This window comes from Rutilus rutilus (genome assembly GCF_951802725.1).
Source record: "Rutilus rutilus genome assembly, chromosome: 21".
Classification (NCBI taxonomy): Eukaryota; Metazoa; Chordata; class Actinopteri; order Cypriniformes; family Leuciscidae; genus Rutilus; species Rutilus rutilus.
In genome coordinates this window covers 21,442,828-21,467,345 of record NC_140226.1, presented here as the reverse complement: position 1 = coordinate 21,467,345, position 24,518 = coordinate 21,442,828, and the positions used below count along the sequence as shown (strand labels likewise).

Here is a 24,518-nt window from a genome sequence, read left to right as displayed (position 1 = left end):
TGACATAAACAAACATAAATTACCTGCATGTACTGGTTAGTGGTCCTGTTCCCAAAGAACTGCTTAGACATCTACAAAAAGATCAATCAATTAATCCTGATATCAAACCTTCAGAAACTAAAGTAAAAGCATCTGGTGAACTGCTTAACTGGTTCCATTTGCTAGTGGCGATGTTTGGGCTGGCCAATCGTCTTCTACTTCCTGTTTCTGTTCTACATGCATGCAGCTTGAGTCTGGAGCCGCTATTGGGGCGGAAACCTCAGCGATGTCTGTCGGAGTGTTCAGGGGGTGAATTTAAAAGAGGGTTTAATATTGTTTGGGGGAGGTGGGATTGGGTGGCGGGCGGGTTTTCAGAATCTGCATAGAGGACGAATGAATGGGACCTTTGCAGTTTGCTTCAATAACTAAATAAAGAGATATTTTTAAGAAAAATGAGCAGTTAAGAGATTTTAAACTATGTTTGGCATGTCAAGATATTTGGAGTTTTGTTTCTTTGTGCATTGTGCCCGAATAGTAGGGGCGTTTAGCGGGAGGGAGTGGCTTTGGAGTTTCAGGGCGTGACCTTTCACCTTACGTGGAAGCGTTTTTGGGGTAAGGGCAATGGTGACTGTACCATAAATGTTTTATCTTTAGTTTTTCTCTGGGCTCTGACTGTGAGCGTGTCGATTACTCTGGAGAGTGCAAAAGAGGGCTTTGGCTGCCAGGGGTTTGTTTCGACTGCCCACCTTCAGTTCTGTTTATGTTCATTCCAAGTTGTATATGCTTGTCTTTTGATTTTTTTTTTCTTTTCTTTTTTTCAATAAAAGAACATGAACTCGAAGCTCTCAACCTTGTTTGTCCTTTTTGTCATCCTCTATTGAAACAAACATTTAGGGAAGCTTTTGCAGCCAGCCTACAGAAATTGCCATGGCAACCGCTCTCTTTTTCTGTATGTCTCAGTATATATGTGTCATGTTGCATGAGCACTGATCTATCCAAGCGCAGGCTTGAGCGCGTCTGTCTTTGGGGATTTTAGGGGTTGCCTGGCAACCTGGATCTATGGCTCTGGTGGATGAGGGAGATATCAAAAACCATGTGGGAGCTGGAGAAGAGACTCTGGAGAGATGGCGTGTGTGTGTGTGTGAGGCTACAGCTGATTAGATCCACCTCCTGTAGTCAGGCAGAGTTTATCCCTGCTGCAGATCTACAGTATGTTCCTTCATTATTGGAATTATTCATTTGCATTTTTCCAATCGAAGCTTTACCCCATCATTCGCATCAGATGTATTGTTTTTTGCACACAATTTTCAGACTCTCTTAATTTACAGCTATTTAAAGACTGAGCTCAGTGACAGTGTGCTGGGGGGGGGTGGAGATGATTGTGCGTCTACTATGTGCTCAGCAGTGAGAAACAGGATACAGTGACAGGCGTGTGGGAGGAGAGAGAGAGTGCTAACAGCCCACGTCTCTCTGCCCCTCTGACTTATGAGCTGCACGTGGCTAAGCGTGCGTGTGTGTGTATTAAATACATTTCTTAAACCAAGAAGAAGACTCAGAGAATGGCTAAAGACTTCAGAAAATGATCGGCCGATATATGCAGAAAATGCCCCTGGTCCCTTCGGTGCCTCTCAGATATGGCAGAATGTCTTTTTGTCCTTTGGTTACAGGCGCTGGTTGGTCACACTCCCTCTGTCCTCTGCAGGATTTATGGGAAGAATCTCTGAGCAAAAACAGCCAAAATGTCCCACATAAACAGAGTGTTTAACACAGCTCAGTGCACCACACAACGATAAAACACATGTAGGGGGTCACATTTAAAAATATGGGATTTTACTTTAGAAACCCTTTAAATAGTTTGTTTTCAATTATATATATATAAAATATTTAACATCTTTTATATTAATATTCTTAAGAATATATTAAATATTCTACACAATCTCACTAATGAAATGTACATTTTTCTAATAAACTTCTCTTTCCAATTGATGCTGATAATATAATTTGTAAGAACTAAGTACTGAGTAATATTAATTAACTGCATGTACTTACTATAGTGTTACAGTTAGGGTTTGATTACTTGTAATTATGCATAATTTACTGATTTTACTATAGTAAGTACATGTAGTAAAGTCACCCTAAAATAAAGTGTTACCGAAATGTTTTTATATTAAATTAGAAACACTCAAAAGATAAGCTTATTCCCTAGTGGTCTCTGGCTTATTTTGCATAATCTAACCATTTTTGGGGAATTTTTGATTGATTTAGTGTAATAGTCAACTCTCAAATCTTGGCATTTCAATTTAATAATAAGTTAAAAAGGAGATTGCAGCTGATGTTACTTCTGGTCTATTCATCCATTACATAATACGAGGTCAAACTGAGTGCATTGCATTGTGGGATACAGTATTACACACAATGCCAAAGTCATTCAAGTATTTAATGCATAAAGAAATTTGAATACTGCCTATGCAATCCATGTATGTGCAATTCTGAACATAACCACGGACACAAAACATTTGTAAAGAGCTTTTTAGTGGTGTAAACATCTGAAATGTAATACTCAAACACATTGATTCATTTGCCTTCAGAAACGCAAGTGAGCTTCAGTGCCCTTCTGTGACCTCAACTGAGCACAGACAGCGAGACACAAATACATCGTTTACTGGGACATATAATGCGCTTCTATGTAGATGTAAGATGGCAATCAGAAGGTTATAGATTCAAAATCCACAGTGATGCTGAAATTACACACTGCAGCTTTAACTCATGTTGCTCCAGGGGTTTTGTTGTGTGGCATATCCTATTCAAAACACAGGCTTACTCATGCATGAGTGAACAGATTTCATCAAATGCTTTTTACCTCTTAGGACCCAGGCTTTCCCCCGTAGCAGTGCTGAATATATAGTCACTATCTAGTGCGGCACTTTAAACCACATGCATAGACGACACTCTAAAGGCCTGTCATTCTATCATTTACTCTGTATTCACGCAGTGCCAATAAGGTCATCTTATCCCGACGGCTCCCTCTCGACCCCTGAGCTGGCAAATCATTCGGCAGAGTATTTTTAATTTATAACTGACCGAGGGTTCAGCACCTCCTCTGCAACATTAAAGGCACATGATGTTGTCCAAAAAGACAAAAAACAAAACATAAGTACTGCAGGCTAACAGCTGTCCAGAGAGATGCATGAGAAAACCAGACTATGGGTCACACGCAGACTATAACTCACATTCCAACACAGAATGTATGTATCATGTATCATGTATCATGTATGTATCAAATGTATCAGGAGCTTTTGTCATCTGTTAATACCCCGCCCTGCTCAGATGGATTCACGGGTACATGGAGATACCCCGGGGGAGGGGTCCATAGAAAATATACAGTCAGAAAAAGTATGTCGACATTTCAGTCGCACTTAAAAATGCATCATTGTGAGACACACCGGTCTCGAGTCCCACGTAGGACAAACACAAATTACAAGGTCAATACACATGAATTTTCATTTCGTCATCTTTAAAGATTAAAAAAAGTTTTTAGATCAAAAAGGATTTTTTTTTTTTTTACATGAAAAATGTATTCTGATTGGTCAGTATGCTATTGTGCAGTGATTTATGAATAGGACTAGAAACAAAGATTTTGGCATAACATCATAGGCCTAGAAAACTTGAACAAAATCACTTTCAAAGGGGTGCCCGGGGTGCTTATTTCTCTAGCGAAACTTGGTAACACTGGTTGGATGATGTAAACTACAGTCAATTGTTCATTATCACAAAATAAACCCAACCCAGACAGCAACATAGTGTCGGCCCAGATCCGGCCCACATCTGGTACATATGGATTCCACACGGCCCAGATGTGAGCCGGATCTGGGCCGACACTATGTTGCTGTCTGGGAATATACACAATGCCTTGTCAGGCTTTATTTTGCAATAATGACCTGACGACTGCCTTACACCTTAGTAAAGTGTGTATCCATGTCGCTCATAAAAAGATTTAATGTCAACACAGCGACCTTGTGAATCTCCCAAAACCCATGGTTAATTACAGAGTGTGTTTTTGTGTTCCTTTAGCTTTCACGGCACGCGTGTTGCAGGTTCTGCTCTACGGAGCATCACTAGAGTTGAATAATTACTCAGTGCGCAGTGTGCATGAGTGTTTGGCACAACTCCAGAGTGGTCTGGGAAAGCCATGTGTGCTTGTGGTGGGGAAGCCCATATGGTGGAAGAAAAATGCACAGCGGGGGAAATGAGATATGAGTGTATAGCAAGTGGGCAGTTGAAGAATGCAGCCATCAGCATTTGCACTGTTCCACCTCGCGCTTGACTGTGTCTGCCTGTGTTTGTGAGGGAGTCCCTGCCCTGCTGCACCGCCGAACAGAGAGAGTGAGGTCATCCTGCAGATGGGACGGGGCTTATTGATTGACAGGCTGCTCTGTGGGGTTAAATGATGCTGAAGTGAAACACTGCATTAATATTTCACACACACATACACATTGCAGGGCAGCAACAGACTGGCCACTGAAAGAATACAGGCTTGCATTACAGTAACACGAGAAACTGAACACAACCACGTAAACACACACTATCAAGCAGGCTTGAAGCAGCACAAAGGATAGTTTGCCGTTCACACATAGCTACATGGAGAGTAAAGGCTGTGTTGTTGATTGATATTGTAAAATGCATCCACATTTAGGACAGGTCACATTGAACAGCATGTTGTAGCCTAGGATCTCAAAATAACTTGGACATAGGCTAATGCATTTGCCATCACTGATATATCTTCACTCAACCTTTGAAGGACTGATTTATGTAATATTACTTTAATTTATAATTAACATTCTCTGTCATAATTTACTCACCGTCACGCCGTTCCAGATGAAAAGTGAAAGAGGCGGTGACTGTCAAGCTTCAGTAATGATAAAAAAAAAAAAAAAAACACCATAAGACTATCCGAAAACTATTTCTAATTATTTGTGCACTACAGTTTTAATCTTCTGAAGCAAAGAATTTACAAAGTAGTAAACCTGTTCTCTACCATTACACTCAAAATATAATTCGCGCTACATTCAAATGGAGCCTGGCCTAGTTTACCGGTGCTTCGCGCCAGGTTCGTCAGCATCACGAGAAACATCGATGACTTGTTTTCACGTCATTTTTGGACCTCATTCTGCATCTGCATCCAATTTAATAAAAAAAATATTAGGATTACTCAACTAAGTGCAAATAAAAGCGGTCTTGGGTGAAAAATTAAATAAATAAATACTGGCGCATTCAGTGTTAACAGATTGATCGGATGAATTTCTTCTGATGACCAGTTTTCCCTGGAGTCTCACTGTCCCGCAGGACTACAGCTCAGTGTCTCTTTGATCTATTCTACCCATATTCAGCTCAAGCGGCCCTTGCCAGGATGTATTCTTGTGTCAGTCTAAGTGCATTTCTTTGCTTGGTTGCTCACTTGGGCCTTTATTCCTGCCACTTTGTAAAGCAGCTTGGAGACAATCACCACAGTTATGTGTGCTATAAATAAAGTTAATTAACTTGAATTGAATTTTCATTTTCTTTAAACAGAGTACTGCGAGTCCTTCCCGTAATCCCCCCCCCCCTCCCTCTCTCACTGGGTGTTCCTGCTATGTCCATCTCTTTCCCCAGTCTCCATCTGTTCTTTCTCCTCCCACGCTTCCAGGCGAGGGATGGATGGATGGATGGATGGATGGATGAGGAGATTGTGAGGCTTTCGATATGTGTATGTTTGTGTTTGTGTAGGAAGGACGTGCTGATAGGACAGTCATCTGCTGTTACAAGTTTACTAAAGACTGGAGACCCCTGTGGGAAATACATAATTTGTACCACCTTGTGTCAGCAGTCTTGAGTAACTTCAGAGTGGAACAGCAGGAAGAATTAGTGTGTGTGTGTGTGGTCCTGATAAACCGTTGGGGCAAAATATCACCTTGGCAATATCTGAAATCCTTCTCCTTGTGGGGACATTTTTTGGTTCCCACGAGGAAAGCTTATAAACATAATTATACTAAGTGATTTTTTTTTTTTTTTGTGGAAAATCTAAAAATGCAGAAAGTTTTCTGTGATGGGTAAAGTGTTAGGAGTTAGAATATGCAGTTTATACAGTATACAAATCATTATGTCTTTGGAATAAAACATGGAAACCTGACTGGTGTGTTTGTGTGTTGATTTGTATCACCAGTAATTAGAGAAGTTAGGCTACACAATTCTTAGAGGGTAGAATAACTTTTAGACAAGACATCAGATGCACCGATTATTCAAGTTAGCAGTAACAAATTCATGACCCTTTTTTAATACCAAAACTAATCAGCAATTCATTTAGCAAAAAAAAATCCACTGTATCTATCTTCATATGATCCTCTCCTTTCTCCACTCCACATAGTTTTGAACTTCCAACTGTTGACGAAACATCTGGTCTTATTCGACAATCCAAGTCTTCCTGTCAGTTAGACCCACTCCCCACTCACTTGGTCAAAGCATGTATAACTTCATTATCTGGTATAATGACAGACATCATAATATACATTCTTCTCTCACCTCAGGTGTTGTTCCTTCTGCCGTAATAACTCCAAGGCTTAAGAAATCTTGTGCTGACCTTAATAATTTTGCCAACTTTCATCTAATTTCTAATTTACTATTTCTGTAAAAATATTGTTGCAGCTCAGGTTCCTCTGTTTGTACATTTTCAGTCTAGTTTTCCGTCCATTATATAGCACAGAGACTGCTATGGTAAAAGTTACCAATGATCTGTTGATGGTAGCTGATTTTGGACTCTTATATTTCTCATAACATTCAATACCATTTCTCATCAAGTTCTTTGAGATCAAATATTCTCTATTGATATTACTGGTGTATTTCTCACTTGGTTTAGATCCTATTTCTCTGGTCGCACTCAATTTGTCCAACTTAATTTCATATTCCTCATCTATTACCACTGTCTTTTCTTTATTATCTACTTATCACCTCTTGATCACATTTTTAGGGAATCTGGTATTAATTTCCACTGCTATGTGGATGACCCTCAGCTCTATTTGTCCTCCGAGCCTAATTGTATAGTCTTCTTTCTTTTTCCCTCTTGGACGGTTTAGATGAGATCAAATCCTGGTTCTCGTGCAATTTTCTTAAGCTAAATACTGATAAAACCGATGTTCTTTTTGTTGGCGCTAAATCCATTTGGAAAAAATCCGACAGCTTTTCACTTATTATTGATAATTCCATACTTTCCCTGTCTACTCAGGTTAAGAGTTTGGGTGTCATCTTTGATAGGAGCTTGTAACGTATGCCATCGAAAATCTCTGAAATGATGCTTGATACCTAAATATGAGGAAGACATTTGGTTATGCCCAGTTAGAACTGCGATACTGATCCAAACGTTAACACAAGACTGCATAGACCTGAGTGAAGGGTCACGACCCCCGAGAATGCTCAACGTGTGACACTGACACCAAGAAATGTCATGCTACAAAACAATGAACAACATTTCTATGTCTCTCTCTCACATATACTGACTAATCTGCTGGTGATAGATGACACATTGCCATCAACACTTTAAGTCTGTGAAACAGCAGGAGTCACGGCTAGAGGTGTCACCTTACACAGTTTCACTGGCTCCCAAACTTTCATAAAGACACGCTTTTCCTACATGTCCAAAAGCCAGTGCAAACTATGGGTACATTACATGTGAAGCTAATGTTGTTTGGACAAATGACAGTAAATGTCCTTGTGCAATGTCAACAACCCTCACTGGGATAATCGCCAGCGAACATGTGGATGGGCATGTGAGCGGAGGGCATATGAAACCATGGGCAATCACTATTGCAGATTTTCTGGAGAAATAACTGAATGTGTCAGAAACTTCAGAGTATTTACACCAAAATGAGGTGTTGTTAATTAAAAAATAAAGCCTGGTGTTCCACAGAATAAATAAAGTCATATGGGTTTGAAACATGATGACACAAATTCATTTTCGATTGAACTATCCCTTAAATGCTTCTAATGGTTCTGTATATGCCTTGACAGGACATCGTCCTGAATGCCATAGACAAATTTTCCCATTGCTGTGTGAGAATGGGAGCTCACCCTATAAAAATCAAACTCTCTGGAGTCTCTCGTATTGATTCAGTGTTCTCTGATGTGAGAATTGAGCTGGGTTGCCAATCAATGACAGGATCAGAGCAGTAATACCAATGAAACACAAGCCACCGTCCAGAGAGAACAGAGAGAGAGACCTCTGCAGAGATGAGATTAAAATAAAAGCTTTTTCTATATCACATAAATGAAATGTATTTAAAATCACTACATATTCTATGGCATTACTAAGTGTTAGGGTATTGCGGATGGTTGCTAGGGTGTTGCTAAGTATTCTGGTATTTTGAATGATTGCTAGATCATTGCTATTTAAGTATTTGCTAGGGTATTGTTTGGTTGCTAGGATGATGCTAATTGTTTGTTAGGGTATTTTTGGTGGTTGCCAGGTCGTTGCTAAGTGTTTGCTAGGATGATCTGTGTGGTTGATAGGGCATTGCTAAGTGTTAAGGTATTTTGAATGATTGCTAGGGTGTTGCTAAGGCTTTGTTAGGGTATTGTGGGTGGTTGGTTGCTAGGTGTTGTGAAGTGTTTGTTAGGGTATTGTGTGTGGTTGCTAAGGTGTTGCTAAGTTTAGGGTATTTTGAATGATTGCTGGGGTGTCGCAAAGGGTTTGTTAGTGTTATATGTGTGTTATCTGGCATTGCTTGGTGTTTCTTTTTTTGGGTGGTTGCTAGGGTGTTGCTAAGTGTATTACTAAGGATATTTTGAATGATAGCTAGGATTTTGGAAACATTTGTTAGGGATGAGTTACACATTGAAGTTTAATATTTAGGGTTAGGGATGTGACAAACCCCTAACCACAAGTATGTGCAGTAATAACAGTGACGGTTGCCTTGGTAAGCACTTCAAATTCAGTGTTTTGTTTGGGGGCCTGATATACAATCAGGTACCACATTGTACAATGGTCAGTGAAATACAGCTCAAACCTCTCAACCATATTTCAGGCCACGTTGATGCTCTGCAACTGAAAATGATCAAAGGAAACCCTTCAGAGATACATTGGTCAGGACTAGTTTTTAGTGTTTACAGAAGCCAGGGGAATAATGCTGTCACTGAGGGCTCATTAGGGTTCAACATGCTCCTGACCCAGATCAAAGATCCAGCATGGGGCCGTATTGGGCTGTTTATGATGTTCGCCACTTTACAGCAGGAATGAAGCAAAGAAGAGGTACAAGAGGCATACACATTTGGACACTAAAACACACCTCTTTAATAATGACCAAACTCTTGCTGAAGCTCTTTTTACGTCCTAGATTGCTCCTGGGAGTGCGGCCTGTCCCGTAAAGCAAGCGGCAAGCACTCATTAGTTTAAGGCAGGCCTGTAAGTGCATTAAATAATTCACCTTCTACATTTCCCACCTCAGATCCTTCTTTCTCCCTCACTCCTTTTTTATTAGGCCACATCATTCATTCGCTAGTTTTCAGAGGCAGCTGCCCTCGTCCTTTCTTTGTATTTTTTTTCTGCTTCTGAGCTTTTGGACCTTCATCAATCTTTGAGAGCTTTTTAAGGTATTCATCCGTACCACAAGTCAGGGGAACAGTGGGTTCATTTAACATGCATGAGATGATGTCAGCAGCGCATGTAAGAAAACGTGAGTGAGTGACACGAAAAGAAATTAAACAGGAAAAGTAGGGCTGAAACATACTCTTAGCTTTTCATAAGTCAATGCAAAGGCGAGTTCGGTTTCACAACGTCATAACTGACATCATTTCGATATGTTTCAGAATGCAAATCATAACGCAATAGAAGCACGGACTACATTCTACGAAATGTTTTATTTAACAAAGTTCGGGAGGAGCACGTTCAGGTAATCAACCAATCAGTGCAAGAAGAAGCCGGTATATATAGCTTAGAGAGTAAGGGGTCGGGCCGGATGAAGGGCATAATTTGCATTGCATGATTTATAAACACCCACCAGTTTGAAAACACCCACAAATTTAGAAACGCCCACTTTTGTTCCACAGAGACCCCATACTCTCTTCAGGTCAGATAAGTTAACGTTATGGCAGGGTAAGAGTAAGGTGTGGTCACATTTACCATTGTTGTTAAATTTTGCAGGCTAAATCCAGTAATTTCAATAGGAACGATCAGGAATTTCACATGAGGGGCGAAATATTTACAAATGCAGATTTCACCTCAGGTTCAGTTGGTTATGCAAATTTGCCGTGTTGACCAAAAGAAAGATGCTGAGATTGAAAGTGACATTTGTGTGCGCTGCGCTTCATATACTATTGACAATGGACCTTTTTTGTCCGTGAAAGTTCGTTAATGTGAGCGCACCTTCAGACTGCTTACATATTTGTAGCTAGTTACCTGAATATTACATCCAGTTTACTAGCACAGACATGAAGGTATCTCTATCTCCCCTTGAGGACAGACTGTGGGTTGTCCCATTTCCAATCACCTAAAATAAGAAATAGTGACATTTTGAGATATGCAGTCACAACTATGAAAAATAGACACAATTGTGAGATATAAATATGCAATTGTGTGAAATAGTCACAATTAGGAGGGAATTTGGTAGCACTTTATTTTACAGTCATGTTCCCTATGTACATAATAAGTACTTGCTTTAGTAATTGCAACAACTGGGTAATCACTAGGTATTAACCCTGAACCTGCCCCAAAACCTAACCTTAACCCATGTAGTTACCTACCCATTACTTTCTTAGGTAAGGACACTACATGTACACCTACTGTATAATTAAGTGCAACCAAAAATTCTCTGACAGTCAAATCGATATTAGCTGTCCTAAAATAAAGGAATAACAAACGAAAACAGAATTTTCACAATCGATCATTTATTGACATCATAAAACAGCTTTTCCAGTTGTGTGTTTGGCCCTGTGATTGACATTGCTAAGACTTCAAGTACACGCATACAATCTTCCCCTTTCTCTCTCTTACGTGGCTGAAATCTATTTGACCATTATGAAGATAGTTTGCATATCTGAGAGTTCAACGTGTCTGTCTGTAACAGTCCAACTCCCCTCACGTTCGTTTCTCAGGGACACACACCACACACGCACATGGAATACATCTTCACCCGTCTAACACATGGCCACTGAGACACAGATAAATAAACATCTAATATAACACATCTCTGATAAATCAACAATATAAATCTTGACCTCTCAATCATGATAAATGTGAAACCAGCAAACAAAACGAAATGTCCAAAACTAGATTTATCTTCTCTTTTAACGAGAACCAAGATAAAATATTTGCTTTTAGAATAGTTGTTCTTTTGGCATCCGTTCCATTTGCTCTAGGTGATTCTTTTGTACATAGAGTATATAAACAATAGAGTGTTTGATCAGAGGGGGACGTAATGTTTCTCTAGGAGTCATAACAAGGTTGACACACCTGCCCTCAGGAACAACAGCATGGAAACACAATCTATTACACGTGTGCGTGTAACAGGGATCCACTGTAACATCGTGTCAAGTATTCCATTCAAAATGAGCATGCGCACACGCCACAGATTCTGGATAGTTACACATATAAAGGACACACACTCTCTCACCATCCATTTAACTCTGCACAAACACACAGCACACGTATAGACACTTTTAACCGTCTCTGTGTCAGTGTTATTATTGGTTCGTATGACACACAGCTACTAGAATCTCGAGATTGTATGTTTCAGGACATGTTCGGGCAAAAAGGAAGCACTGTGGTTTGATGAAACCGCTGCATCAATCACCCGCTTCACTGTGACAACAGCTTGTACAGGTTTCTCATTGGTCCAATCATACAGTGGCGTGAAACTGACCAATGAGAGTGCTGAAGGGAGCGGGGATTTAAGATGGGCAGCACCACTACGATGTGCAGAAGCAGGAGGACATTCTAGCAGGGAAAGAAGGAAGGAAGAGGGGGGGAAAGAAGGAAGGAAGAGGGGAGGAAAAAAAGAAAACGGGAGTGAAGCAGTGTAGAAGAGTTCACACTGATAACCGTGTCAATCGGAGTTTATTTTTCTGCAGATCCACATCTGAGAACAGATAAAAAGTTTAGAGGGATGGGAAAGGCATTCCACAGAAGAGAAGTTTCAGGGTTGGGCGTTTGTGTGCGATTAAGTGCTGTGGTTCATGCACGACTCTCGGACAGAGGTTTTTGTTCGGAGTGTCTTAGAGGGTGCGGGGAATGATGGTGAAAGGTAAGATGGGGCAGCTGGCCTCCAGCTCCAGGGCAGTAAGGAAGCATTCGGTCGCGGCGGTGTCGTTGCCCTGGGCTTGCAGCACCTCACCCAGACTGTTCCACACGTCATGTGCCGTACTGTTCACCTGCACCGCATCACGCAAGAACTTCTCCGCAAGACTGTACCTCTGTAGCTGATGCAATATCAGACCCTGCAAAAAGAAAAATCAAAACAGGAAGAGGGTTTTTAACTATTCTAGGTTCAATCTGGATAAATGTAAACCCTCCTTATTGATTTAAAAACTGCGCATACTTTTTAGCCTCAAATTTGACCCACATTAAAAAGCATTATAAATTCATGAATTAGAGTACGACATGGCCTTTTTAGAAAACAGTTCATTTATTTATATTGTAAAACTGATCTAAAATATTGATAAGTAACAATATATAGGGGGAAAAACGGTTTATTTTGAATCAATTATGTAATATAATACTGTATAATTACATTATTTATATAGTATATTAATAATATATTATAGTTTATATAATCTGTGGTTTTTGAAAATGGATAGTGTGAGCAGCTCTGAGAGTTCAGATGCCGTCCACTGTCCTGCTGTTAGAACCGTGTCAGACACAAACAGACACACACACACACAAAAGAAGGTCAGAGAGAGAGAGATTTGACAGAGACGGGCAATACTTCCTCCTGCAGCTGTCTACTACAGAGAGTTCCTTTATGAGACATGACATTTCTGCTTACTATTAAGACACACACAAACACCCCAGGAGACAGCAGTGCACGCACACACACACAAACACACACACACACACACACACACACACACACACACACACACACACACACACACACACACACACACACACACACACACACACACACACACACACACACACACACACACACACACACACACACTTTGTCTGACAAGTCTCAACACCCTGGACTCATTGTCTGCTAAATAGTGACACGGGATGAGATCTCGTCTCTCTCCTCAATCTCAGCATGCCAATCTAACACACACTAACATTCCCATTAGAAGAGTAAATCCTGAAATCATTGTGGGGAGCAGCCAATTAATGGCTAAATAAACATACTAAATGATTCCTTAATGAATATTTAAAACCGCACCGGGTTTGTGTTAGCGGGTAGAAAACTTGCTCACCATTCTCTGCATGGTCTTGACGTGGGTGGGGCTGATGGACAGAGCCTCCTCGTACCAGCGTTTGGCCTCGTCCACGTTCCCCCGCAGCTCTGCCACCTGACCCTTCATAAACAACACGTTATGGGACATGGGGAACAGGTTGGCTGCTTCCTGCGTACACGCTGTCGCCTCCGCCGCCTTTCCCATTCCAATATACACCTCCGCTATGGAGAGACAGAGAAAGAAAAATAACATATAAAGAGGAAATATAGAAAGAAGCATTGTTGGGGGGACTGATCGTATTTCTTATCTCGAGTCACACAGGAAATGGGATTTTCTCAGACAGGCTGTCAGCTACATCATCAGCCTCAACCGTTTAATAAAAACGGTGATGAAACAGAGGAACTGATGGGGTGTCCTGCCTTTTCAGCCAACCAACAAACTCAGGGAAAGTGATTACTAAGCATGCTTCACTCTTGACAGCTTTCTCACCCTGCCAAGTCCTGCTAAGGTTCCCTGACTTGGCTCAGTGACAGCCAAGCTGGTTAAAGAATAATTCGTCTTAGTATCCAAGTTGATTGCTTTATTCTGAGACAACAAATTAAAGGATTTTAATTTGAGAGACGCTTTTCCCTATTTTAGTAAATCACTAAGCACCTCAAGTATCTCAATTTCCCCCAAATTTAGTATTACGTACCATTATAGTATTTATTCACATTTTTACTATTTTTATATTCTCAGTTTTCATTTTAATTAAATTAAATTAAATATTTATCTTTATTTTTATTTCAGTTAGTTGCCAAGGCAACATTTATGCCTTTACCCATTCATAAAGGGTATTTAGGAGTATTCCATGTGTGTGTTTGGTGTGTGTTTCTGAGAAACGAACGTGAGGGGAGTTACAGACAGACACGTTGAACTCTCAGACATGCAAACTATCTTCATAATGGTCAAAATGATTTCAGCCACGTAAGAGAGAGAAAGAGGAAGATTGTATGCGTGTACTTGAAGTCTTAGCAATGTCAATCACAGGGCCATTCATCTTTTTTTTTTAATGAATCAATCATTTTGAGCTAATTTGAATTTGACGCAGTTTGAATGATTCATTCAATGTCTCACTCATTAAGACACTGATGTCCTGCCACTTACTGGTGGTTTTAATTTCATTTTTAAAGTATCAACTTTTTAAAATAATTTCACAATTAAACATTTTAAATTTTTAACAATAACCTCATAGTATTATTTATGCAAATGTAATTGTAGTGTTTATTCATCTGGGCCACCTCTGAATAAGATTAAACAGTCTGTGCAACTTCATCTAAAATAAATGCCACTTCAGTTTGAGCTGAGTGTCACAGAAGTGTCATCGACAGTGCAGATATGGCTTTTGTTGATCCTAGTTTTATTTGATTGGTAACAGCCCTATAGTGTCTTACTATTTTAATTGAATTAAGTGTTTAAAATATATTGGAATATGGCATAAAAGATGAAAAACCCGTAAGACTTTCGTTCATCTTCGGAACACAAATGAAGATATTTTTAATGAAATCTGAGTGATCTCTATTTCTCCATTGACAGTCTACGCAACTACCACTTTGACGCTTCAGCAAGTTCATAAAGATTTTGTAAAACTAATCCACGTGAATAGTAGCCTGGCTAACGTCAGACCTAGTCTCATTGAGACGTGGTCTGGGAACCACATGTTCATTTTCTCGTATTTAAGGCATGGTTTACGAATGCCCAGAGACGTTTATTGGGTGCTACGAATGTCTATCAAATGCGCCTGTACGTAGCTCATAGCCAATCGTTTCAATTATACCAGATGACGTATGTAGAGCGACAGAAATTCGACGAGGAAGACGACGATGGGTCAGAGATTTATGTGTACACGATGGCGTTCAGCGACTATTGCCGTTTGTGCAAGACAATCATGAGGGTAGAAGGTATGTATAGATATGAACAAACTGCTTCAGTGTGTCGCATAGACGTCGTCATTGTCTTGCTGCTCCTTCCCCATTCTGTGATTGGTCCCCTCGCTGAGGCGAAAATCTGGTCCATGGAATCCAGGCTGCCTAGCAGGGTGAGTAAAATCGCGCTGCGCACAAGGCAGCATGGGGAAACCCAGGCTATATGAATAGAGCAGTTTAGTCCAAATTTTCTAAAGAGACACAATCGCTTATATGATAAACAGATCAAGTACGCTCAAGTACGTGAAAGAACCAATGAGGTTCATTCTCATGTGTTACGCAGCACGTTTGAGCTTCTGCAATATTTATATGTGAATAAAAGCCTAAATTCAATCTGCTCATCATATAAATCGATCAAGTCTCTTCAGAAAACGTATACTAAACTGTCCGATTCATATGGATTAGTTATACAATCTTTTTATGAACTTTTTGAAGTGTCAAAGAAGTAGTTGCATAGGCTGTCAATGGAGGGACAGAAAACTCAGATTTCATAAAAAATTCTTCATTTGTGTTCCGAAGATGAACAAAAGTCTCACGGGTTTGGAATGACATGAGGGTGAGCAAGTAATGATGCAATTTTCATTTTTAGGTGAACTAAACCTTCAATGAAAAAGTTTAGTTTGTTTCACTGCTGTTAACTAACCAAAGCACAGAATATGAAAACTTCTAGAGTCAGCTGTCCACAATAGGCCTAAAAAGATCCAAGGTATGAGCATAAAAAATAAAATAAAAACTCCCCCTTTTATTAGTATTTGCGTGGCAAGTCGAACCAATGACCTTGGAGTTGCTAGCATCATCTACCATGAAGACGCAGAACTTTCCTAAACTTTATTGCATTTAATTCAGCCAAATTCACAAAAATGCACAACTGCTTGTCTATCTGTAAATGCTGATTGTAGGCAGAGAGCAAAAGTATCCAGATGGGTAATTCAATCCTGCTGGATGTGGTTTTCCTAATGTATTTGTTTGGACAAAGGCAGCTATTAATAACAACCCGGGTTCACAAAGCAGTGAGGAATAAGCTTTCTATATTTGAACATGGTGTACTCTTACAGTTTGTTTATAAATGAAGTAGGTATTTTATTGCAAGACTACAGAATTTGCTGTTCTTTAAACCTGGACCTCATACAGTGCAAAAACGTGATATGGGTGTGGCTTATCTTAACAAGATGCAAATGAGGTCTGTGTTTATACCTGCATGCAGCCAGATCTGGGCGAGGGTCATCCAAGGGTGGAGCGGTCCCTGTTTTGGAGCGCTGCTCTGGAGGGAGGAGGCCACCTCAGACAGCGCCTGTTCCACACGTGATGCCGCTATAGAGGTGGCATGGACAGAACCTGCAGTGGAAATACAGACAGTCAGCAAAGACATGTACATTGGAGCTTTTCTACATATATGGCCATACATGCTAAAAATCCACTACACACCAGCCTTTAGGGGTCATGCCTCTCAGAGTGAAAACATTGACATGAAGGCCAAATAGCAGATGATCATAACTAAACCCTGTTCTCAGCAGTGTTGTTATTGTTAACTTAAACTAAAATTAAAACTAAAGCTATTAAAAATTGTTAATTGAAACAAATATTAGATTAAATTCTTTAAATGAATTCTTTAATTCATTTTTTGTTTAAGTTGAAGTATGTAAAATGACAAAAAAAATGACTAAAAATTCTAAATATGAATAAACACTATAAGAGTGCAGTAAAATAATAGTAAAATAACACTGGTTCTTATATATTTAACACAAGAGTTCGGGTTTGAAAATATCTTGATTCCAATGGGATACATATGAAGAGGATCGTCTTTAACAGTGATTTTTCCATTCTAACGTTCATTCTAAAAGAAATACGACAAATGAACACCAGTCATCTGAATGAAGGGCCTTTAGGAAACACGAGGGTAAAGAAACAGCATGACAAAGATTGGGCTCAACTCTCAGGGTTCCTAGAAGGTGGACAAAATTTTTAACGAACACATTTAAGGCCAGTTTACACCAAGAACGATAACTATAAAGATAACTGTATTAGGGTTCTTTTTAATATAAGCGCGCACTGCAGTTCGGTCATCAACCGCTTTAAATGTCTTTAAAACCAGGATGGATTCTGATTGGCTGTCAATGTTTTTATCATTCATCAGCTGGAAAAAATTGTGAAAGTGATATCGTTCCTCTGTGTATCGTTATAGTTGTGGTGTGGACAACGCTATTCTTTGAAATTTAGAACAATTTGTAAAACTGTATATTTATTGTTATAGTCCTTGGTGTGAACGTGCCTTTATACACACCACTTAAAACACACTCAAACAGCATAAGATTATCAATAGTAAACAATAAAGCACATTTGCTGCTACTTTCCACACGTTTTCTAAACCCTGCATGTAAAAGTGCTGGCTGCAAGGCTGCAACATACAAATTTCAGCAACAGATCAACAGAAATGAGGTTGTTTTCCTTTCTGCTCAGTTTAAATACGAGTGCCTTCAATTAAACGGATAGCTCACCCAAATGGACATTTCGGTCATCATTTACAATCACTTCTCATTTGCAAATCCGATCAAATGATTCACTGAAAAGATCAGACTCAAAAGAACAATCCAACCACAAGCCAAATATTCATAATTTTCAGTGAATGATAACTCAATTTCTAGGTTTGTTCCTTACATATAGGTATCAGAAAGAATCAGAAGACTTAAGATACAGTCCATAAGTCATAAAGACCACTTTAAAAGTACCCATACTTTGATAGATTTTCTAAATAGAAGTATTAATTTCTATTAAAATCTTACTGAACCCAAGTCATTTGGGTTTGTAAATGAACTTTGAGTTCTGGGTGAACTATTCCTTTAACCATTTTAACAATTAATTCCAGATTTGGCCTTTCAATTTGCCTGATTCAGGAGATGAACTGAAGACACTACATCAGTTTTATGAACTAGGTGAACTGAAATGAAATCTCCCCCTGCAGTTCAGCGATCACAGAGTCCCTATTGTCTGGACGTGCAGTGCCCGGGTATCAGTGTGGTCATTAAAGTTTCTGTCGGGGGTTCAGAGGAACATATTAAGATCCTCAAGAGTCTCTATGAGTCACAGGCTGGACTTTATCGACCAGACCAGCAGGACATAAAACACATTCATACTGAAATCGATCCCTGTACATCTCAGTTTTTTATTCAGTTCCTATGTTTAGCTTTTCTATGGCGACAGTGGACAAAGCCATGGATCACTGGACCAAACACTGAGAATCTGACCCCATCTGTACTGAGTTTGAAAGGCTTCCAGGGGATCTCTTCATGAATGTCCTATGGCACAGCCTTAAAAAACAACTCAGAGGCCAAAAGAATGAACAAATTTAAACCGTGAAATGGAACATTTAATAAATGAGGAATGATCATTAATGGCTGGATCACTAATATACGATCTCTTGTTAAAAGGTAGATAGTTCACCCAAAAATGAAAATTGTCACGTTTCTTACTCTCATGTTGTTCCAAACCTTTGTGACTATTGTTGAGTCAAAATGAGAGTAAAGATATTTATAATGTTACGAAATATTTCTATTTCAAATATATGCTGTTCTTTTGAATCGTGAAAAACTGTTTTCTACAATGATAATAATAATTGTTTCTTGAGCAGCATATCAGCATATTAGAATGATTTGCGGTCACTCTGTAGGGCTGAAGTTGATGACTGACAAGTACTTTCTAGATAAACAGTCAACAACTTCACATCTCTTTTAAGCACATGCGTGTGCACACGCAAACTCAAACAGACACCCATGATGCATCAGACCAGGCTGCAGAAAGAGCGTGACCATGGAGCCACATGCTAAGAGTGAGAAAGCATCATCACACGCAATCACACACATATAAAAAGCAGCTATGGTTTTAAAGAGACAGTACTTTCTTCACCAGAACCTACAGTAAATTACAGCAAGTCTACATTGGTTTGTAATGCAGTCCCTCTTAACGACTGTAAACTGCATATGTCAGCTTTTTTTGTGAGCAAATGGGCACATTCAAAAGAATAATTAAGTTAGAATCATTTAACACTATGGATTTATTTCTGTTAAACACAGGCAACATCATTTCCCAGGTTTTTTTCTCCATTAAATTCGGCTCAAAAGTCATCCTCTTAATTCAAAATATTTTCAATCTTCTCCAGCAATTTGCAATCAATTTGTCAAGTCCCTAAAAAAACTATTAATTCCACTTTTGTGGGACAGAATACCTATCTTCGATTTTTACAGGCTACGATTCTTTCCGGATTTTGTGTCCATCGCAATTGGCTCTAAATGAGCACCTCTCAGCACTATCATGACACCAGTGCTCCCGTCCTCTTAAACGTTTCATCGCTCTGTTAACAGAGCCAGGAGTTTAGAAAACAGCTGCTAAATGTGAGACGCTAAAGGAAATTAGAGCTCGTAATCTACGGTCTAGAGACCTGGGTGTTATTCCATCAGATATCGCACACACACTTTATATCAAATGTCCCTAATGACAAATAATCTACATTTAAATAATAACCGTAAAAATAATTAGAGGATCAGTAAAAGTCCCTCTAAATGTTGTTGACTTCACTCAGGTTATAAATAAAATTAAACAATAATCTTAAACTGGGATTAAACTGTGGACTATCAAATGGAATTAAAAGGGCTTAAGTGTAATTTTGGATTAATGGTAAAAAAAAAAAGAAAAATTAGAACACATTTCAGACGAGGTCATTCAATGCTCTCCTGAGGCACCAAATCTATTTAGAAAAATGTATGAATTTTTAATCACAGCACCGTCGCTTCATATTTAAATGAAAGTTTTGTTTCAAAACAAACTAAACTGAAAAACAAATAGTGTCAATGTTGGAAAGCTTTTATAGGGCTGTTGTGCTAGCAAGAGTCAAGCAGTGTGTATATTTACACATACACTAACGTTCAAAAGTTTGGGGTCAGTATGATTCTTTTATAAAAATAATACCTTTATTCATCAAGGATGCATTAAGTTGATAAAAATTTTTTTGTCATTTGTAATATTACAAAAGACTTCAAATAAATGCTGTTCTTTTAAACTTTCTATTCATCAAATAATCCAGGAAAAAAAAGTATCATGGTTTCTAAAAAACCTTTTTTTAATACATTTTAAAATATATTAAAATAGAAAAAAGTTATTTCAAGTTGTAATAATATTTCACAATATTACCGTTTTTACAACTTTTTGAGCATGAGACTTCTTTCAAAAACAAAGATTTTTTTTAACATTATATATCCCAAACTTTTGAACAGTAGTGTAAATGAAAAAAAAACATTTTAATATCATATGCAGGATTAAAGTGTCATTTATCTCTGTAGCATAGTTTCTAAGTAATACTAAGCGCTGCTCATATTACTAACACTAATTATAGTAATAATAATACTACTTGCCATACCATTAATAATAACAACAACAATTATGGTAATTATATAAAAAAGTATCATTAAAACTAATAATTCGTACCCATAAGTGTTTGGCTTTAAGCAGCTGTATGTGTTTGAAAGGCCTGGAGGAACACAACTGTCTCTTTAATTATTAAGAACTGAGGCCAAACGAGTGCATTTATGTCTCTCTCCAGCACAAAGAGGCCTGGGACACAAAACGCCAGGAGAGGAAACACAATAAGAGGGCAAAACAAAAGGTAAGACGCAACGCGCCTATTGAACACATTATGGCGGAGTGTGTTGGAGTCTCGTAACAGACAGGTGGTGAGTGCACTCTGCCAAGGAGGAGAAGGCCAGCGAGGCAAAAAAGCAGGTGTGTGTTGAAAAGTGTGTGTAGAGGTAGAGCAGTAACGACAAGAGCTACTTACAAACCCCAATTAAGGAGTCAAAACCATGAAAGAAAGCATCTGGAAGGTTGCCTTGGAAACCAAAAAGAACAACAAAAGGGGGCAATTACTCATAAAAATTAGGAACAAAAACAACAACAACAAACTCAACAACAGAAAGTTTACAGAAACACAGAGAGAAATATAATATAATCTGACTTTCTATATACCACAAACCAAAGTGTCACGAGTCCTGAGCAGGTAATGGCCCTTTAAACCCCGTATCTGTGATTCACACGCTCTGTGAACAGGAACCACTGTATGTAGGGCTGTACGTGTGTTAATACAATGATTTCGATGCACAAACACGGCGAAAATAGTTGCAACAGATCACATGCACAGCATTACAGAAGGCAGACAGAGAGAAACAAAGACCCTGTTTACACCTGGTATTAATATCGGTCCCGGGTGCTCTGATCATATGTGGACAGTGCTGAATTTTGGCTTAACATTGCTACAACATTTAAACTTTGCTGGTTACCTTTCACTATAAAAGAACCAATTTTAGGCAGTTAAGTTCAAATGTCCGAGTACACTGTTTATTTTTCGAATTTAATTTACTTTTGAGGACAAATTATATTTTCAACATCAATTCGCGTGAAAAGTTGTTATTTCTGTTAACAGGTAATGTCACAAGTTTAATTTTCGAAGTAACTTTTTTTGTTCTTTTTTGACACACTAATGTAAGTGATACACTACTGTTTAAAAGTGTGGGGCTGATAAGATGCAAGTCTCTTATGCTCACCAAGGCAACATTTATTGGATCAAAATACAGTAAAACCATAAATATTGTGAAATATTATTATAATTTCAAATAGCCCGTTTTCAATTTTATTATATTTTAAAATGTAATTTATTCCTGTGGTGGCAAAGCTGAATTTTCAGCATCATTACTCCAGTCTTCAGTGTCACATGATCCTTCAGGATTCATTCTAATATGCTGATTCTGTGCTCAATAATTTTTTTTTTTTTTTTATCAATGTTGAAAACAGTTTTTTTTTTTTTTAGGATTCCTTGATGAATAGAAAGAAAAAAAGGGGAAAAAACAGCATTTATTTGAAATAGAACTCTTTTGTAACATTATATATGTCTTTACTGTCACTTTTGATTAATTTAATGTATCCCTGTTGAATAAAATTATTAATTAATAATAATAAAATAATAATATGAATGTAAATACCAGATGTAAACAACAGTCTGTCTCACCTGACTGTATTACTCCAAATAAAATGTAAACAGGGCCAGAGGAGGAAAGCATATTAGATGAAGAAAAAGAAGACAAAACTGCAGTATGAGTGAGTTTGAGTAACATAGGAAATCTCCTGTTGAACTCTCTTTCTCTCTCTCTCTCTCTCTGATGATACAAGTGTGGATATGATCCCAGGTCTTAAACAGCTAGCTGATAGCAAGTGTCACTGCTTCTCTGTCTTTCGTTTCCCCAGGAGCTAGTGGAGATTAAGAGCTTAGTGTCAGTCTCACGGGCCACTGGATCCCCGAACCCACACAATCACATCATTCTGCCAGTGGCATTTAGAGTCTTATAACAGCCCTGTACTCAATTAATGTCCTTTTACAGCTGATGCAAGCCATAACTGGACACACCATATAAATAAGGCTGAGTTACATCACAGATCTTGAAACAATAGTACAAGTACTTAAACGCTTATTCACATAATAACTTGAGCATTTGATTCTTCTTCTTGCCATCAGTGCACTGTAAAATTGCTTCTTGGAATGGTTAAAATCACATTAAAAACCCATTAGTCGCCTGATGGTCTTTAGAGACTGAAATCTTCAAAAAGAGGCCTCAAAAAGCCAAACACTTCTTCAATACCAACTCAAACCGCAACAGCAAACAAGTCACCAAACACACTTAACCAAATCCCAAATGAATTGGGCTGGTGAGTGGGGCTATTAAGGCAGTGCAGTTAGTGGCATGGCGATTGGCTAGTGAGAAGAGACTCATGCCAGTCTATTGGTCGAAAAACACACACAAGGTGCACAGTGCATTACTGGCGGAGGAGAAGCGTCGGTGGGGGGCGTGGTCACAGAAAGCATGGCTGCTGGGCCTCTGAGTGGATTCAGTCTTGGGTGGAGGATAGAAGGATGGAAGAGGAAAAATAGGAGATACAGGTTCTGACCCCGAGAGGGAGGAAGAGGCATGAGAGGCTAGGAATAAAAATAAGAAAATGAAAAGGATGTGATATAAAAAAAAAAAAAAAATTAATTAAAAGAAGAACACAGAAGGAAAAAGACATTAAATATTTAGGGCTGTCATTGGGAAGCGTTAATTCAGCATGCATCTTGACTACATTAAAGACAATGTTAAAATTAACTCAATATAACTCATAGCCTGTATGTAAATTCTGTAATATTTAAATGAAATGAAATTAATTGAAAATGTTTGATTGATTGACAGCCCTAAAAATTATGGAAAAGGTTCAAATAATAAAAAATAAATAACCAGAACTAAACACAGCTGGAGCAGTTCAGATTGTAAAGAAAATAGGTAACTGCTGAATCACGGAGACGAGATGACATGTTTACTGTCTGCATACACAGCAGAGAAACCCTCCGCCATCACTGCTGTGCAAACGCAGCAAACAAACACCTGCGCTCATCTCAGCCCTCTTTATCTAATTACTCTACTCACTGCACAAGATACTGGGAATATAATTCAAAATGACCCATCAACAAGGATTACAGCTTTAGATTTTTATTCAACTTCTAAAAGTAAAAATGTACATTAAAAAATCTTATTAAGCCTTTAATTCTAAATCTAAATTGGTGTGTTTGAGAGAGAGAGAGAGAGAGAGAGAGAGAGAGTGAGAGAGAGAGAGAGAGAGAGAGAGAGAGACAGAGAGACAGAAAGAGAGAAAGAAAGAGAGAGATTTTATAACACTTTATTAAATCATTTAAAAACAATTAACAACCATACACTTTACTCAAGACATTTAGCAAAAATTAATTCACCATCTCTAACAAAGCACATTTCTTTGTGATTCCATATATTTTCGAATTCCTCTATATTCTTCATAGTTTAATAAAATAAAAAATCGAATTTAATTCTTTTATTAAACTCTTAAAAACACGACCAACTTCACCTTCAATTTTCTTGTCAGATAAATGGCCATTTTCGCTTTTCCAATAACAAAGTTAACAAGTTGCCCCTTTTTTCTCTTTTTTTCCCAAAACTTGAAACCAAAAATGAAACCAACCTTTGAAAATATTACTTTAAAATCCACAAACATGAAATTAAGTATCAAAAATAAGTTAAGCCAGTCACAATGTACGAAACAGTGAAAAATAGTTTCCCTCTGATC

The 24,518-nt window shown here is 38.5% G+C and overlaps 1 protein-coding gene across 3 annotated transcripts in view; it reads right to left on the bottom strand.

The window, feature by feature from the left end:
* Nucleotides 1–10,867: 10,867 nt before the first annotated feature.
* Nucleotides 10,868–24,518, bottom strand: part of ttc7b (tetratricopeptide repeat domain 7B) — a 38,946-nt gene continuing 25,295 nt past the window's right edge. Inside the window, exons 18-22 of one of the 3 annotated variants that reach the window (XM_084392474.1) lie at nt 23,209–23,364; nt 21,178–21,228; nt 16,548–16,688; nt 13,408–13,610; nt 10,868–12,435 (exon numbers count right to left, since the gene is read on the bottom strand). In XM_084392474.1, the coding sequence (XP_084248600.1) occupies nt 12,214–12,435; nt 13,408–13,610; nt 16,548–16,688; nt 21,178–21,228; nt 23,209–23,364 (773 nt within the window). In that variant the 3' untranslated portion in view covers nt 10,868–12,213. The remainder of the gene's footprint in view (nt 12,436–13,407; nt 13,611–16,547; nt 16,689–21,177; nt 21,229–23,208; nt 23,365–24,518) is intronic. The other 2 variants (XM_084392472.1, XM_084392473.1) reach the window with 2 other exon arrangements.